Genomic DNA, 15,572 nt, shown 5'->3' with positions numbered 1-15,572 from the left:
GGTATTTTTTGCGTTGTATTCAAGTATTAGTCCCTCGCCTCAATCTAAAGTCGAATTCACCCCTGGCTCCGGTCGCCAGAATCCCCTCAACATAAACACTACAATACAAATCCAGCCAAGGCACCCTCTAAGTGTCTATTCCAGGCCATTGTAAGATTCTCTAGTCGCAGCGCCTAAAACTAGACAGCTACGCGAGTTCTAGGTGCGGCGCGGTGTGCATGTGCAATGTCAACAAACGCCCGAATGGAGCCGGCTGTGCTTGTATCTTCACTCGACGACGATGGTTCAGATCCTCGTGCTAAGGAAAATACTGGATATGGCGTAGACGATATCGCCTTTGCGTCATTATCCTTGTCTGTGCCGGTTCTCCCCCCAGAGATTCTGCATTTAATCTTCCGATATGTATGTTGGCTTCCCCCTTAGTCGAAGTTCAGCCATATCAACTGTCGTGGCAGCCTATAGGCTAAGGCCTAGGTCTCAATATCGAGATCCGAAGTTTTATTTTAGTGATATACTGATCGTGGCCTGGCCCTATGCTACCGTCTTGGGTATATAACAGCTAGTTCCTGCCAAAACCACCTTGTACAATCTTTGCTTGGCTTCTAAACAATTTAAGGATATTGCGATCGAATATTTATATCGTGGGGAAGTGAGGTTGCATTTTGATCAGGATGTGCACCCGGAAATGGATCTTGATCATTTTCTCAGCCTACCGGATACCGAATCCAAGACCATCAAGGGCCTATTTATCTCGTCATTCCCTGAAAGACCGTCCCGCCAAACAGTGAAGGCAGAAATCATGGCGGTGAAGCTCAAAAATTTCCTGCTCAAGCTTCAGCCGGATCAATTGGACACATTCGTGTGCGTTGGACTGTGACCATGATTCAATATTCCTAGGAAGTTTGTCATCTAACAAAATTGCTGCACAGACTCAACGGCTGGGGGATAGATAATTATCTTCAGTACTTCCCAGGAGAACCGTTCCTGCGACAACAAACGGGGATACGAAAAGTTTGTTTGCCTTTAGCTTCCCTCTTCTGGTCGCAGGGAGCTTCTGAGAGGGTGCTCACACCGGGAATATTTCCAAATCTCGAGTCTTTGTACGTCAGTGACATGTGCTATCTTAGCCATATTCGAGACGTCTGGACCATCATCGAGGACAAGGGCGAAACACTCAAATCCTTGGCCATACTCTGTCCGTTGGGAAGTCAACTGAAAAGCTTCTTAGGATATCCGGATATGTTCTCAAACCCATACACTTTCCTACAGATCGAAGTCGCGCTGAAGGTGCTACGTGATCTTTACATTTACGGCTTTCCTAACCTTGGTAGATTTCTCAATGATTGTGCCAGAAATTTAATTGATTACAAGATTCTCAGAAGCTTGCGTTTGGAACAGTGTCCAAGAATAGAATCTCTACTCCAAACGATCTGCAATATTGAAGAGATGCCGAGTCTCAAGTCTCTCCAGCTTATCGAAACCTGCTCGCCAGAAACATTTGAAACGATAATACCGAGGCTCTCACCTCTTGAAACTCTCTACATAATCTTTCCGCGGGAGCAAAATTTGCCGAAGTATGATATGATTAAGTACTATCATAGTAAAACCCTAAGAAGGGTATGGATCGAACATAAAAACTCGAGCTACGTTCTGGACAACACGGTACGAACCATAAAGTTCAAATTGCCGCCCGATAACGGTTACGACGGTTTCTTTCTCACGAGCTGGCCCCTATTAGAGGAAGTGGCCCTGGGTATTGATTTAGTGAGGGATAATAGACCCGTGAGCCTCCTTCCATATAGTCCTAAAAATGAAAGTTCCTCGGCTGTAAGGCTTTTATTGACAAGCCTTTATCACATTTTTAGATTATCTTGCCAGAAAACCTGAGAGTTCTCCGGATCGTGGGCACTCCGAGATTCGCGAATGGGGCCTTATATGAACCGGCAAGGGATGCCCTTGCAATCGCAAAGAAACACGTCTATCATACGAGCATCAAAAACAAGCAACCTAGGCTTGCAGTGATAGCCTTTTTCACGCTTATTCCACCTCCTATATACGTAACTGCTCAGCATCCCATAATATACCTCGTGGACTATGTTAGAGAGGAAGATAAATTGATCCCTATCCTAAGGCTGACAGATATCGGGGCGGTTAGGTGGCTCTTTCCTGATATGAAGATTATGGAATTTGAGAGAAGGGATAAACCCTGGGCGGACGAGTAAGTCTTCAAACTATCGGTACCAACATTGGAAGTATCCGCAGGCTTAGCTAATAAAATGTAGTGATGGGTCCCTGTGGTAGAAAGTACTATACTGGCTGCCCCCACTGCTATGATATCATTTAGTTTATTGGGAGCGACCGACATCCGACCAGAGTTGCCAGCGCTTATTTATTATAATCTAAAAATGTTCTAAGACAATATTTCGAACCACGGCCCAACTACTTACTGCCCTCGGTAGTTGAAGGTATTCCCAGTTCCTAAATTGGCTATTCGTAGTTCGGAACTTGTGCAGTTGTGGTTTTTTTTAAATTGCGAACCAAAAGTGGAAGTTCTAGTCGACGGGAAGGTCTCGCCTTCTTGTGCAACTGGTTGAACCGGTGCACTGGCCATATTTATCCGCAAGTCTCAATTTTCCGAGTCGCTAAACGGAACCGTAGTTATAAAGTCAAATCCTAAGGCTGTTTTTAAAATGTGCCAAGACTTGTGGCTTCCGGCGGATAAATGCAATATTGACAGTTGAGGATTCAATAAAGGTTCCGGAACCATTCCAAGGGCGTGGTTCGGATCGAGATGCTTATTTGGCATTAGCTTCCATCGATGTTTCACTCTCACTTCGCCGGAACTCGACGCCGCAAGGCGCTCTCCGAACTTCGCTAAAATATTCGAATTCTACATTGGTAATTCTTTCGAAATCTCATTGATGTATAAATTTTTCATGTTAAAGATGAATGCAGCCAGAACTTTTCCCTTCTCATCCCTATTGCCATTGACTAAGCTACAGCAGCAGATTACGCAATTTAATTAGTCACAATGGTTTCGCTTGCAGAATTACCAGTTGAAATAAAAAGACTTATTGTCAAAGAGGTATATCTTCCTGTATTGTCTTAGTACCATACCAGACATACTGGCGTCGAACACTTTAACTAATATTGACCATCCAAATTCCACAGCTTAAAACGACAGACTTAAAAAGGGTATGCCTTGTATCGAGAGAATTCAGTTCGATAGTTATTCCAATTTTATATTCCACAATTCGACTAAAACCACATCATAAACACGGGATCGATCTTTATCAAAAGGAGAACCTTTTCAACAGCGAGCGCCCCAATCCCCACCTCAAACATATCCGAGATCTCCAGGTGATCCACCCTGATGCGGGCAGAAAGATCTGTCCATCGACAATAGATTATATCAATAAACGGGTGCAGCCTAGTTTGAGGGAGAACCAACTACACTCCTTGTCGCTCTGCTCATCGCTTGACGCAGGGCCAGATGTATTACCATTCCTCATACGCAACAGAAATTTACGAGCTCTCAGATTGAACGTTCCACCGCCATGCGCCTATAATATCGAATACTTCAACTATCTCGGCCTACATCACTACAACTTAAGAGCCCTCTCACTCCAATTCCTAAATACCAATCCTTCGGATAGACAAACAGATTTTACGACTCTGAATAAACTACTATGCAAACTTCAAAACCTGCATAGTCTTGATCTTAAATTCCGGGAACTTCAACACCGCCCAGTCCAAAATCCACCGCTTTGGCCTGATGCGGTCAGGTTGCTGGATACTATATTCGCAATGAAGTCTCTCCGCGAGTTATCCCTCCTTGGAAATGACATCCCAATTGGATATTGGGCTGAGGCCAATCCTAGCAGAAGAGTTGGGAAAAACCTCACTTTGTTTAGGTCTGAAGCCGTAGACCGGGGTGATGCTGATCGCAAGTCGTGTGATCGGGATGATTTATTCTGGTTCAACGCTTTAGATATGTCCAAAGTCAAGCGCTTTCAACATTGTTTGGGCGTTATATATTTCGAAAAATCGATACCGGATCAAGTTCCACGATATCTCAGCAGAAATAATAATCTTCAAAGCATATTGGCGGATTGCGAGCAGTTAGAAGAATTTCGGTGTTGTAATTTGCCACAGATTCCAGACTTCGATCCGTCAAACCACTGTTTTTTCAGAGTAAAGGATACGTTAAGAAGATTAAGGATTTGCTCGAGTGATTGGTACGGTATGGATGATCTGCCCGGTTTTCTTACAGAAGAACAACATCAGGAGAGGGAAAAGAGTATCATATCTGAACTAAATGCTTTGCAGATTCTTGAGTTGACCGTGAATTGGCCGGTACGTACCCTATCCCCATCCCTATAGCCCGTGAAGCTCCTAAAACAGTACTAACGTGTTAACGAGATTTTGTTACAGAGATGGTATATCTCATCTAAAAGCATACAACTCGTACATATACTCCGGGAGCCCAGATACAATCCTGCAGATTTTGATTCCGATGATGAAGATGAAGATGAAGATGATACCCTAGATGCCCTCTTAAAGGTTCCGACCAGAGCTTTATTCTTGCAAGCAAGGGCTCAGCAATTCGCCAAAATAACACAGCCAAAATTCCTGCCTTCGCTAAAAGTCGTAGTATTTAGCAAAACAAACCTATTCCGCGAACACTGCCATACAAGAAGATTTGAAGGTATACAAGGGGATCGAGAGGAGTACTTGCCATTAGCTTACTCGGTGGAGATGGAGGGCGAAAGCGATCTCCCTTATGGCGTGGCAGAACCGCTTAGTTTCAAGGAGATGGAAGAGCAATTTCCTTGGTTATACGATGGAGTTTGGGAAGGAAAATTTTGGGATGGGTCTCGTGGATATCGCTTCTGGTAGATTTCTTTTATTCTAATTAATGTAATATAGTTATTGTAATATTGTTTGGTTAGGGCATAGATATTGTGAGTATACGGATATATATAGATAGGATATAGATGGAATAATGTATATTAATTACAAGTGAATAGCATAGTTAGGCATCGTTCGGACATAGCTAGGTAGATATCTAAGCCGATATTTAGGCACACTTAGGCGAACCAGAATAGGTAAAATTGGATCACATTTGATTAAGTCGCAGAACTTATTGTACATATATAGCAACCATATTCACATCTATAAAATATAACGCGGTCACATGCATCCACTCTCCATGGTTATCACTTAATCACTCCCATCGTATAGGTCCACATGGTGATAAGATAGTCTTGGTACTAACCCGAAATAGAGTTTTCGTCGGCATGGGATGCCCCTTTGTTGTATTTTTCGCGTTGGCATCGCCCTCGTCCCGAGTTCTTAGGCCCCCTTTCTTGATCCGCAGCTTGCAACTGCATGATGCAAGTTGGGAATCACAATCATTCCTCCTTAAAAACCTTGCTTCCTTGCTTCCAATTGTCCTTTTCTGAATACTCCAGGCAAGGCATCTGATGCGGCAAAGCAAAAATCCAGCCCAACACGATTGCAAACTTGGTTGAAATTCCACGGTTTCCGAGTGGCCTGCATTATGCATTGACCTCTCTGCGACAGAGTACGAGGCAACAAATTGAATTCGTCCCTTTGAGATCAAATTTTAAGCGCTAACGGGGCCGGGCCTCGACAAGGGTCTCGTGCGCATATCCTCTCAACTTTAGAAGCCCTGGCTAGGCCAGGGCTTCGTTGAATGCCAAGATCCAGATCCTACCGTCAATTTCACCTTAAGGTGGTGGCCACATCGAAATCGTCCTCCGTCACCCTTGTCTGTGCGCGAGACCTGCATCTTAATTTTTAGAGCTTCATCCTGTGACGTTGATATGTTGCAATGCTGGTTGGCTGCAACTGTATACCAACAATTCCAACAACGGATCACGAGCCGTCTGTGTTGGGATGACCTAAGTTAGACCGGGAGGACGAGAAATAGAACATCCCCATTCGCCTAAACTCTTGCCTCTTACTCCTGTTTAGTTTATTTGATTTTCATTTTCAAACAAGATACTTGCTGATGTTTCCTCTAGCGAATCGCAGACACTTTGCTTAAAGAAATCCCTAATTATGTTGTGTCATATGTTTCTATTATGTGTAAATCTTTCAGGAATGCGCAGCAAGGGAAATGATAAATACCAAGGAGGTGGCAAGGTATGCAAAATGGTAGTATCTTTTAGTCTCTTCCCAAAATTTCATTTTGAAATTCCTCGGCCTCGCAAGCAAAGGGGCCTCGAACTCTGGATTGGAGGTGGTTACACGACTTGATTGCATTCGGAATCCGATTGGCTAGCTGCTGTGATGCTGACGGAAGGAGTGCACTGTGCCGCGAACGTTTCTTGCCGACGAAATTAGTATCCGCACAGACGACGAACGTTTAAAGGTGCTTGTGCTCCCCACGAGATAAGTGCTCTCCGTCATTACACTAGCAAAAAATATTTCTCCAAAGTTGTACCCAAAAACCAGGTCGTCGGGATTGTTCAACCCCAGATTACCAACAAATTCCAACAATGGGTTACGAGAGCCTTCCTTTAGAAATCGAGTTCAAAATCCTCGATGAAGTCGACTGGACCGAAACCATGGCTTGTGCGCAAGTTTGCCACCGATGGAAAGGTTACCTTGCAAGGTCGAAAGCCCATAATCGGCGATATATATCCAACCAACAGCTGCCAGAGCCTACGAATATGAAAAAGTTCAAGAGTCGACACGATACCCGACTGCTTCGCGATTTCAGTATAGCTTCCGCTGAAATAACCATTAGCATATCAACAAGCGAGGGCGAAAATGACGAAAACGTTGGAATCATATCGCAAGACATTGTTCTAAACCGTACTCCCACTGTTCTTCTTCATAGGTTTATGCACGAAGCAGAGCACTCTATCGGGTTCTTCGTCGCTATCGGTCCGGGACCTCATTATAATCCCTTGCTCCGAAATCTAACGCCGCAAGGGTTCTTTCTCGTTGGAAACAAAGACAGTTGTTTAAGTGCAAACTCGCTAGGAGGACGCAAGGGCAGCCTCTTACTACCAGAGCCGTCTATAGATCATGAGAGCAGCTCCGAGGACTCAATTGACAGCGATGACGAGAAAGAGGAAGGTTTTTTCGTCGAGAAAGGTCGCTTTGCTATCCAATTGAACTCGGTATGGCATTGGGAAGAGCGAATATTCAATACACCGATGTGTGATACGGAAATCGTATATGGCCGTGGATTTGAAAGTTTTAAATCTACAAGGAGAACAAGTCCATACAATCCGCGGGCGAGGACGGGAAAATACTTACGTCGATTATCAGAACTTGATTTTGAAACCGATAGGTCGATAAATATTCGTCAGCTGGTAGGAGCTATTACACAATCGGTTACTACGATCAAGAGACTGGACCCGGATTTAAAAGACAGCGGCGAGGTTTTCTTCGTAAAGTTTGATGGGATACGTATACAAGAGTATATGAAATATATACCACATGGATTCTTCGATTTTCAGACTGGGGGTAGGATTGAATTAGAGATATACAAGGGAGTAAACTGGGTGGAAGAAACATGTGATTTTGCGAGTGATTGCTGAAAATACAGTTAACAACACCAGTCATATATGCATATATATATGTGGAACACTCGGACCACAATTGAGTCGATTGGGATTTCAAGAGAGAGACGCGTTACCGCGTTATCTACACATGGATGGAATGGATTTATAAACTTTACCCTCATAATTTGTAATTTCAAAATTTCCTTCATAGTCTAAGGCTTAGTCTAGTTGTTAGACGGGTGCTGAACACACCAAAACGAATGTGTTCTAAGGCTGTATAGTCAGATCTATTTACGTAGCGGTAGTCCGAGATATCCTTAGCTAGCTAGACGAATGATTAAGATCTGGACAGATGTCTTTCCCATATTCGCTCTCGTGTCGCTATCATCCGCAGCGCAGTTTACACCCAATACTCCCTATCCAGTACGCGTACGTAGGTAAATATGGTCTAGAGGGTGTTTTAAACCTCGATATGTCGATATGCATGGCTGTTACCTCTAGCAATCCTTGCATTTTTGCGCCGTAGGGGCGCTTGCAGCACCACTGTCTCAATATTAGCCCCCTTGGGCCTGGTATTTTTGGCGGAGCAAGTTGTTTGAAGTATTTGTCTCGTCGCCAGACTCCTCAACTATGGCTGCTTGGGGCCTTGCTAAATTCAACGAGACCAGCCAAGCAATTGAATTCGATAAGAAAGATTATATTTTTCGAGCTTTGAACACTAACCAGATTATTACTGATGCCCAAGAATAACCCTTAGACAATTTTACCTAATATTTAACCAAGTGTTAAATATTTCTTTACCATCAATATTTTGAATTTGCGAACTTAGTTTAGTTGGCGGTGGTGGCATTTCGTGTAGCCGCTGACCAGTCTCGTGACCAGACTTTTGTGTCCGCGGACATACTTTCTTAATCAATATCATATAGACACACCGTACAACAACTCTATGTTAGATAGAAATACGAGACTAACCACAGACTATCTTTATGGCAGCTACTATAGTTATTAAATTATGGTTTAGAAAATATGGCGTTGTTGTATAATATACCTACTCCTCTTACTTAACACATATGCACATATGCACATTGGGCGCATTGAAGCTCCTAGAAGCTGTGACACGATAATACAGTCGACCCTGTGTTGTTCTAGCCCTATGCAGACATCAACAACAGAAACAACGCAAAGCTTCACGTTACACAAGGCAACAGCCTTGTGGGAAACTGCAGCCAACTGCAGCCATCCTTGGTTCCTTGACATTGACATGTCTCAACCCTCATCCCCCCTATTGCGGTCATTTCTTTGTTTAAGCTTCCAAACACTAGAAACAGCTGTTAACAGCAACATTTGTTAGCCCCAAGTATCATTCCGGATCCTTCTTCCTAGCGCTACGATTCTGAGACGGACGGACATCGACGGGTATCTAGTCATCAGGATCTCTCTCGCCAAACAATATATCCAAGTGTAGGCGTCACCACGCTTCATCCTGTGCTGGTCTGTAGTTCCCGTTCCATTTCAAGCTCCCAGATAACCCAAGCAGAGCTTACTTTGCTACTAAAACATTGATTTTCAATATAGCAAGCATACCCTTCTCGACACCATTGCGACCCCGTCGGGTCGGTCTCATTCTCAGACGCGCGAGCTAGCCACAAGTATCATACTTGATTCAGAGCAGCTTCTACCGAATCAAGAACACTAGCTACCATGGACATTAATTGGACGACGAAGTCAAGGTTAAAAGCGGCGAAGAAGTATCCGGGGCTCGAAAGTTCGATCTACTACCAGAAACCTACTATACGTAGCTTATCGACACCAATTCAAGGATCTATACCTTTAGATCAAAACCAAGTCCTCTCATTCGAGCTCGAGGCAAGGCCTCTTGAGGAGTATCCTTTCCTTCGAGAACCAACAAAGACTCTTGCCGAACTTGAGAGGGACGTCATTGCCAAAGGGCCTCCTGGACAATGGTTTCGCAAGATTCCAGGCAAGAAGACCGACATTACGTGTTTGCCGGCAGAAATGCATGCCGAGATTTTGAAGAACATATCATTTATAGATCAAATTGTGTGCGAACGTGTATGTACGACGTGGCGTACTATTATTCGGAGGGACTGTGCTGGATTTCGCTATACGGCCATCGATGATTCGCCATTTAGTGGAATCAAAGATCTGGAGCCAACCTGCCCCCCTGATTCTAAAAAGCCGCGTTTGGGGCCTAAAGTGACTACGCAGCCACCCCCGGAAAAGCCTAAGATCCTCATACACCGTCTGCTCCAGGATGGAAACTTTGCTTTCCGCCAGATCCCAGGCACCCAGTGCTCCGTCGAACTCATGTCAACATATTTCCCGACACATCCAAACGAGCCGCCCCGCCGCTTCAAACTCGCTAATTTATCATTCCTTAACGACCCAATCGCTATTTACACTAGTACTGCTTTCCGGACCCGTCGCGATGTCCCCTTTATTACCGTCGTATTCAATGCATCACCGCTCCGAAATGAATTCATGTTAAAGATTGGTGGAAGCTTCTCGACCGCCAATACAACGAATATTGTAACACCAACCCTCCCGACCCCATTCCCAAGCGGGCCTCTCTTACCTACCCTATTTGGCCGCGCCCTCAGCTCCCCTCACGCCCGTATCGCTTTCTCCCAAGGTCTTCGGTATTATCGCCCCTGGGACCTTGGGACCTTTCTCCTAGCCATAATGGGAAGACTCGAGTCTCCACACCATTGGTACGAAGACAGTTCCCTAGAACAAAATGAGCGTTGGAATGGAAAAGATGCATGGGAGAAATGGAGGACTGGTGTCGACGTTGACGGCGATTGGGATATGGTCAACGGCTTCCGATCACCCTTGACTATTAGTCAAATTGTTGTTAAAGAAAGGGAGCTATTGGCACAATATCAAGGAAAAGGATTTTGGTATATGAGAGAATGGGGAAAAGATAGCAAGATAGATGAGATGCATGTGGCGCTGACACCTGTGAGTGATTGGGTGTGGGAGATTTGTTATTGATTGTAGGGTTGGCCTGACCCAGAGGTGATATTCTCTATTCTAGATAGCTAGAGAAGCACCCATTGCTTCCGACACATAATTAGATTCACTGCCCCATTAGCGACACTTATACAAATTATCCTCCAAATACGAAAACCAATGCTACTACCTCCCGCACTGAATGGGACAGGGTGCTACACAGGGAAATATTTTATTCACAGAACCATCTTTTATATCTGGGAACGAGACTAAACAAGCCCTTAATTTCATCTATTTGCATCAACACTGGTTGTGCTGGCTGCACCCGTAGCAAGTTACAATCACAAAGAGCCGTCTACAGCTTTGACGTATCTTTTTTCTCCAAGGTGAAATAGCATCTTCCCGCTGTGCCCTTTTCACCAACCTTGTCACAGAAAACCCATCCAGTTTTCCCAATGGGCTCTTCAGTTGTGCTACAAAGCTGCTTTAGCGTTTGCTCATCCGCATGATTCGAAACAAAACGATAATCATTTTTCTTCAGCCTTCCTACGATGTATGCCAACTCTGGCTTGCCAGAGCGATGAAATGAGACGGTATACGTCTAGGAGAGAAGAACTTTGATGTTAGCTGTGCTTTTAGAATGAGATTTGTATATGGGGTTTCTTGTCAATTGCAAAAGAAAACCGACCTCAATTACGGCTTCTCCTTCAGGAGTTTCATCTACAGGTGGTCCAGAGACTTCGGTAAATTCTGGAAGCGGTGCAGAAGCCGGATATGGCGACCCTGTTGGTCTTGGCTGCGAGGAGATACATATGACATGCTCATACGTAGCAGAGCCTCCATTTGCAAGCACTAGCGCAGTTGAACCCTTCCCAGAACGTAACTGACGTGTGATTTCCGTTATTGCATGCATTGAGTAATTATTTCCCGCACCGCCAAATGATGTTAGTCCGCCTAGCACTGTTATCGGTTTTGGGGGATCAACGACGTCAAAGCCTAGATGATGTCCTGATATCTTTGGAACAATTGGAAAGCAACTGTATAGATCATATACATCAATATCCGCCGTTGAAAGATTGCTTACTCGCAATGCAGCATCAAGAGATTGTGTTATTGCTGGAGAGCTGTAAAAATTTGGTCTCAGCCAGACTTAGATTTTCGCAGACCCGCGTCAGTGTCGATTCTAAAAAACGGGTCTAGGCAACGAAATTTCGATACTTACAGTAAGTGCTATCCTGAGTGCCAGCTCCGCCAAGAGCATATATCCACTTGCTTTTAGGTATACCAAGCTCTTCTGCAAGCTGCGTTGAAGTAAGGATTACAGCTCCAGCCAGGTTAACACTATTGAATGCATTCATTAACAAGGGATCTATAATATTTATATAAATTTATATGTTAGCGAAAGGGACTCCGGAAGCCTTCTGTGTCAGCAACTATTCTGCATTGGAGTCTCACACGGGAAACAGATCATTCTGTTTTTCCCCCCTACGGTCCCGATTGTTTCCTCGCTAACTCTTTTGCCGAAGTTCCAAGCATATGGGTTTTTTTCTGCAATTTTAGCCAGCTCTGCATATATTTTGGAAGATTCTTTGTGATTATCGCTAATAGATTGCTTTCGATGGGCACGATATCCATTCTCATACAGAGGATAGATATGAATGGGAGCACCGATGTCGTGTAGGCCTCCAAGATCTACATGTTGACCAATTGGACAATAAATAAATCAATCATTCCCTGAAGCTTCGAAGGCAAAGGTTTCTAAGGCATACCGCTCCCTAAGTCCCTCGTTGTAGGAGATGGAACTCCCGATATTTCTGAAGCAGATGGCGACCAGCCTGGGGGTGGCAGTTTCCCAGCCGCGGCGCACGCTCCCACTGCTCTCTTGCAATTAGTATATTCCACGTTGCGGTCTTGCATCATGAAGCTTAACATGTCTCTTACAAGAAGCGAGCGCTTCACCGCCGGTTAAAACAGCTACCCTCGTCTGCCCTTTAGATATCCGCCTTGCGGCCTCATCGAACAGAAAGCCAGGCTGGTTCCCGCCGTGGATACTGGTATGTTTATGAGTCGGATTTATGCCCAGCTTCTCTGCTAAAAGCCCCGGAAGGTCGGGATAAGGCCATGTCCAAGTATTAACCGCGTCAATGCTATCAATGCTCGACTTCAATAGTTCGGGTTTCGACGAGTTGGTATCTTTAAGCGCATCTAAAATAGCTTGGTGCATCAGGTCTGCCGGTTCCTTCGCATCCTCAATCCTTGCTGAACGATTGATGACGTCGGCAACACCGATTATGACTGGGACCGCAGCTGCCATGATGATTATAATCTGGGAACGAGACTAAATCTGACTATAGATATCCCTCAAGATATTTGAAACGCAACGAAAATTACAAAAAAGATATTGGGGGGCTTTTCTCCGGGATCCCCTCCGTTCAGTTATTCTGTCGCGTGGAATCGATTCCAGCTGGCCCAAAACTCGGTCCATAAAATTTTAAGCCGAGGCCGAATGCAGTCAACAGCTGACCAGGAAGGGTCGCGTCTTCACATGAACTTTCCACGGAACCAACTTCCCGAGATATCGATAGGATCCTATCGAGAAACTGACCTGCCTTGTGCAGAAATCCCGACGGAGTCCTAGACACGGAAACTACTCTGCAAAGGTAAGCTGACATCCACGCCCATGGTTTACAGCTTTATCAGGACCAGGTCAAGCGCATGCGCGAACCCGGATAGCACGGACCGACCGGAAGAGCATGCAACATTTGCAACGCAGATGTGTAAACCGAGCCGAGTCAGGTCGTATAAGACAATGACAGGCTTGTGACTAAATAAGGACAAGGGTTTCTGTAGATTTACAAACTGCATCTGATCAAAGTATTGCCAATATATGGGTACTTATTTAATGGACTCTCAATCCCTAATTCGAAAGTTCTTTAACTGTCGGGAAAATATCTGCTACTATATTTATTGAATAGACGGAGGCTTAAGTTGCGTTAAAGTCGTATCAACAAAAAAACAAAAAAAACTTTGAACCTTTCGATTCCCAGTATATGCCACACGCGGCCCAGTGTACATCAGGGCTGAACCCTTCGTACCTAGCATTCATGAATTTCTAACAGCTCGGTACTGATATTGATCAAATTTGACCAAATCCAAAATACTTATAGGCCTAGGCCGCAGCCATGAATCTAGCAATAAGCCACACCAGAACAGCCATTACTCCCACAGGTGCTATACCCAAACCCAAACTCATCCATCCTCTCCTAACCTCCCACCACATTCCAAATTGGAATGATATCATTGTGATACAGAGACTCGTAAATATAACTGCCTTTGGGTATGGGAAAAACATTAAAGCAGTACCTTTCATCTTATTGACATCGAGCGCAAAGTATAACATCAACACCCAGGCTAATGTTACAACAACGCCGACGTAGTCGTAAAGTAGGTTTCCGAGCTCGCTAATACGAGTCTGCATACTTAAGAGGCCGGTAGCGAGACTTAGTGGGAGAAAGATTGTAGCTAATATTGCTAATTTTCTGATATGACGTGACTCCTGGTGTTGACGGGTATCTGAGCGGCTTTGGTAACCGTTTTCTTGGAGGGAACGTATTGAGACAACTGTCTGCTTCATACCCTCTATATCTGATCCGAGATTAGACAGAATTCGTCGGAGTTTAACAGACTTAGTTTGTGACCCAGTAAGAACACTACCACCAGTGCTAGCGCTGTAATCGTGAAGGGGCCGTAGCTTCTTCTTCAAGTATGAAGCGTTTTGTGAAAGATTTAACAAAGTAGCTTCAAGTTGGTCGAGGTGAGAGTTATTTCGCTCGTGATCTTTATCGTATGGAGCCAAATCTTCTTTAGTCGCTAAGAAATTTAGGCCATCGATATATCGCATGAACTGTGCCGTGATAATCCGTAGTAGGTCTAAGAGGCAAGCCATTCGTACCCTTTTTGCAACCTGATGGTCTCTCAGGCCAACTATTCCTCCCTGCTCCCAGCAGAGGCGGGTCGCAGAGGCGGGGGACTCCACTAGTTCCCTGAATGTTGTTCTGAAAGAGAGACAAGGTGTGGCGACATCGCCATCTATCACTCTGTGGAATTTATCACTAGTGCGGTCTAGTAGGACAGGATTCACAGCCCAGTCGCAAAACTGATCGAAGAGATACAGATCTTCTTAAGGTTACTTTAAAATATTTTAAAGGGGAAGAAATGGGTTATTGGTACCTGATGCAGTCCTACCATTCTCCGTGTCAGATACTCGACAAAGTGAGATGCTGTGCTTGGAAAACCATAAATTGGCACCGTCACTGGCATTCCCAATTCCCTTCCTCCAGAGCTTGCTGCTTAACTGCGCCTTATTCAGATACGGAAACAATACCAATTCTCTCATTGTCCAAAGCTGTATCTTTCTACCAGCAGCAAGATCTTGGCCCTGGGCCAAGGCTTTACACTCTTCAGCTTCATTTTCCTCGAATTCCTCTACTAGGGGGTAAGAAGACGCCAGAAAGTAACCTTTCAAGCGGCTCAGCCATCCTACCGAAGAGCTTTTGATTGCGTCTATAAATTTTGTGAGACGAGTGGGGTTGATGTATTGAACGTAGAAATCGATCCTGCTAGAAGTACCGATTTCGGATAACTGACCCGCTTTCCAATGCGCGTATGTAATAGACTTGTTAAAACTATGAAACCGGCGGTCTAGCTCAGATGGGCAAGAGAATCTAGATTTTAGAAGTCGATAATCTTCCAGAGTTGGATCCTCGGATAAAATCATGTAGTAGATACAACCGGGTGGAACTAGGGCAGTTCTGTCATACATGAATACACGCGTTTGGTCAGCGTCCAGCGAAAATAAGCTTCCATTTTTGTCAAACAGGAGAATATCAGATCGCGAGTGTAGCGTTGCAGGTGTGACTCTGGATAATTCGACTTGCACGTGTGTCGACTGAGGTGGGGGTTGTGTGTGCATTGGTATTGACATTATATTATCGATCGCGACTTCGAACTGCTCAAGCTAGTTTTTTTATAACTGAGGAAATTCCGACTCGATTC

At 44.6% G+C, this 15,572-nt stretch overlaps 6 protein-coding genes across 6 annotated transcripts; 4 read left to right on the top strand and 2 right to left on the bottom strand.

Moving 5' to 3' along the window:
- Positions 1-225: 225 nt before the first annotated feature.
- On the top strand, positions 226-2,301 carry AOL_s00081g71 (uncharacterized protein; the record flags this gene model as incomplete). The annotated part of the gene is made up of 5 exons (XM_011124890.1): positions 226-402; positions 560-861; positions 930-1,782; positions 1,866-2,218; positions 2,283-2,301. 5 exons carry the CDS (start codon positions 226-228, stop codon positions 2,299-2,301), a joined length of 1,704 nt encoding a protein of 567 aa, XP_011123192.1.
- A 730-nt stretch (positions 2,302-3,031) lies between these two features.
- Positions 3,032-4,899, top strand: AOL_s00081g70 (uncharacterized protein; the record flags this gene model as incomplete). The annotated part of the gene is made up of 3 exons (XM_011124889.1): positions 3,032-3,085; positions 3,172-4,356; positions 4,435-4,899. 3 exons carry the CDS (start codon positions 3,032-3,034, stop codon positions 4,897-4,899), a joined length of 1,704 nt encoding a protein of 567 aa, XP_011123191.1.
- A 1,628-nt stretch (positions 4,900-6,527) lies between these two features.
- On the top strand, positions 6,528-7,580 carry AOL_s00081g69 (uncharacterized protein; the record flags this gene model as incomplete). Its single annotated transcript, XM_011124888.1, has 1 exon — positions 6,528-7,580. The coding sequence occupies one exon, from the start codon at positions 6,528-6,530 to the stop codon at positions 7,578-7,580; it is 1,053 nt and encodes a 350-aa protein (XP_011123190.1).
- Positions 7,581-9,245: 1,665 nt separating this feature from the next.
- On the top strand, positions 9,246-10,559 carry AOL_s00081g68 (uncharacterized protein; the record flags this gene model as incomplete). Its single annotated transcript, XM_011124887.1, has 1 exon — positions 9,246-10,559. The coding sequence occupies one exon, from the start codon at positions 9,246-9,248 to the stop codon at positions 10,557-10,559; it is 1,314 nt and encodes a 437-aa protein (XP_011123189.1).
- Positions 10,560-10,872: 313 nt separating this feature from the next.
- On the bottom strand, positions 10,873-12,831 carry AOL_s00081g67 (uncharacterized protein; the record flags this gene model as incomplete). Its single annotated transcript, XM_011124886.1, has 7 exons — positions 10,873-11,118; positions 11,206-11,400; positions 11,602-11,666; positions 11,740-11,886; positions 11,973-12,209; positions 12,287-12,391; positions 12,459-12,831. The coding sequence occupies 7 exons, from the start codon at positions 12,829-12,831 to the stop codon at positions 10,873-10,875; spliced, it is 1,368 nt and encodes a 455-aa protein (XP_011123188.1).
- An 855-nt stretch (positions 12,832-13,686) lies between these two features.
- AOL_s00081g66 (uncharacterized protein) lies at positions 13,687-15,501 on the bottom strand (the record flags this gene model as incomplete). Its single annotated transcript, XM_011124885.1, has 2 exons — positions 13,687-14,696; positions 14,763-15,501. 2 exons carry the CDS (start codon positions 15,499-15,501, stop codon positions 13,687-13,689), a joined length of 1,749 nt encoding a protein of 582 aa, XP_011123187.1.
- Positions 15,502-15,572: the final 71 nt, after the last annotated feature.

Source organism: Orbilia oligospora (assembly GCF_000225545.1).
Source record: "Orbilia oligospora ATCC 24927 unplaced genomic scaffold scaffold00081, whole genome shotgun sequence".
Lineage (NCBI taxonomy): Eukaryota > Fungi > Ascomycota > Orbiliomycetes > Orbiliales > Orbiliaceae > Orbilia > Orbilia oligospora.
The sequence above is the reverse complement of the archived record's forward strand: the minus strand, read 5'-3'. Positions and strand labels throughout refer to the sequence as shown.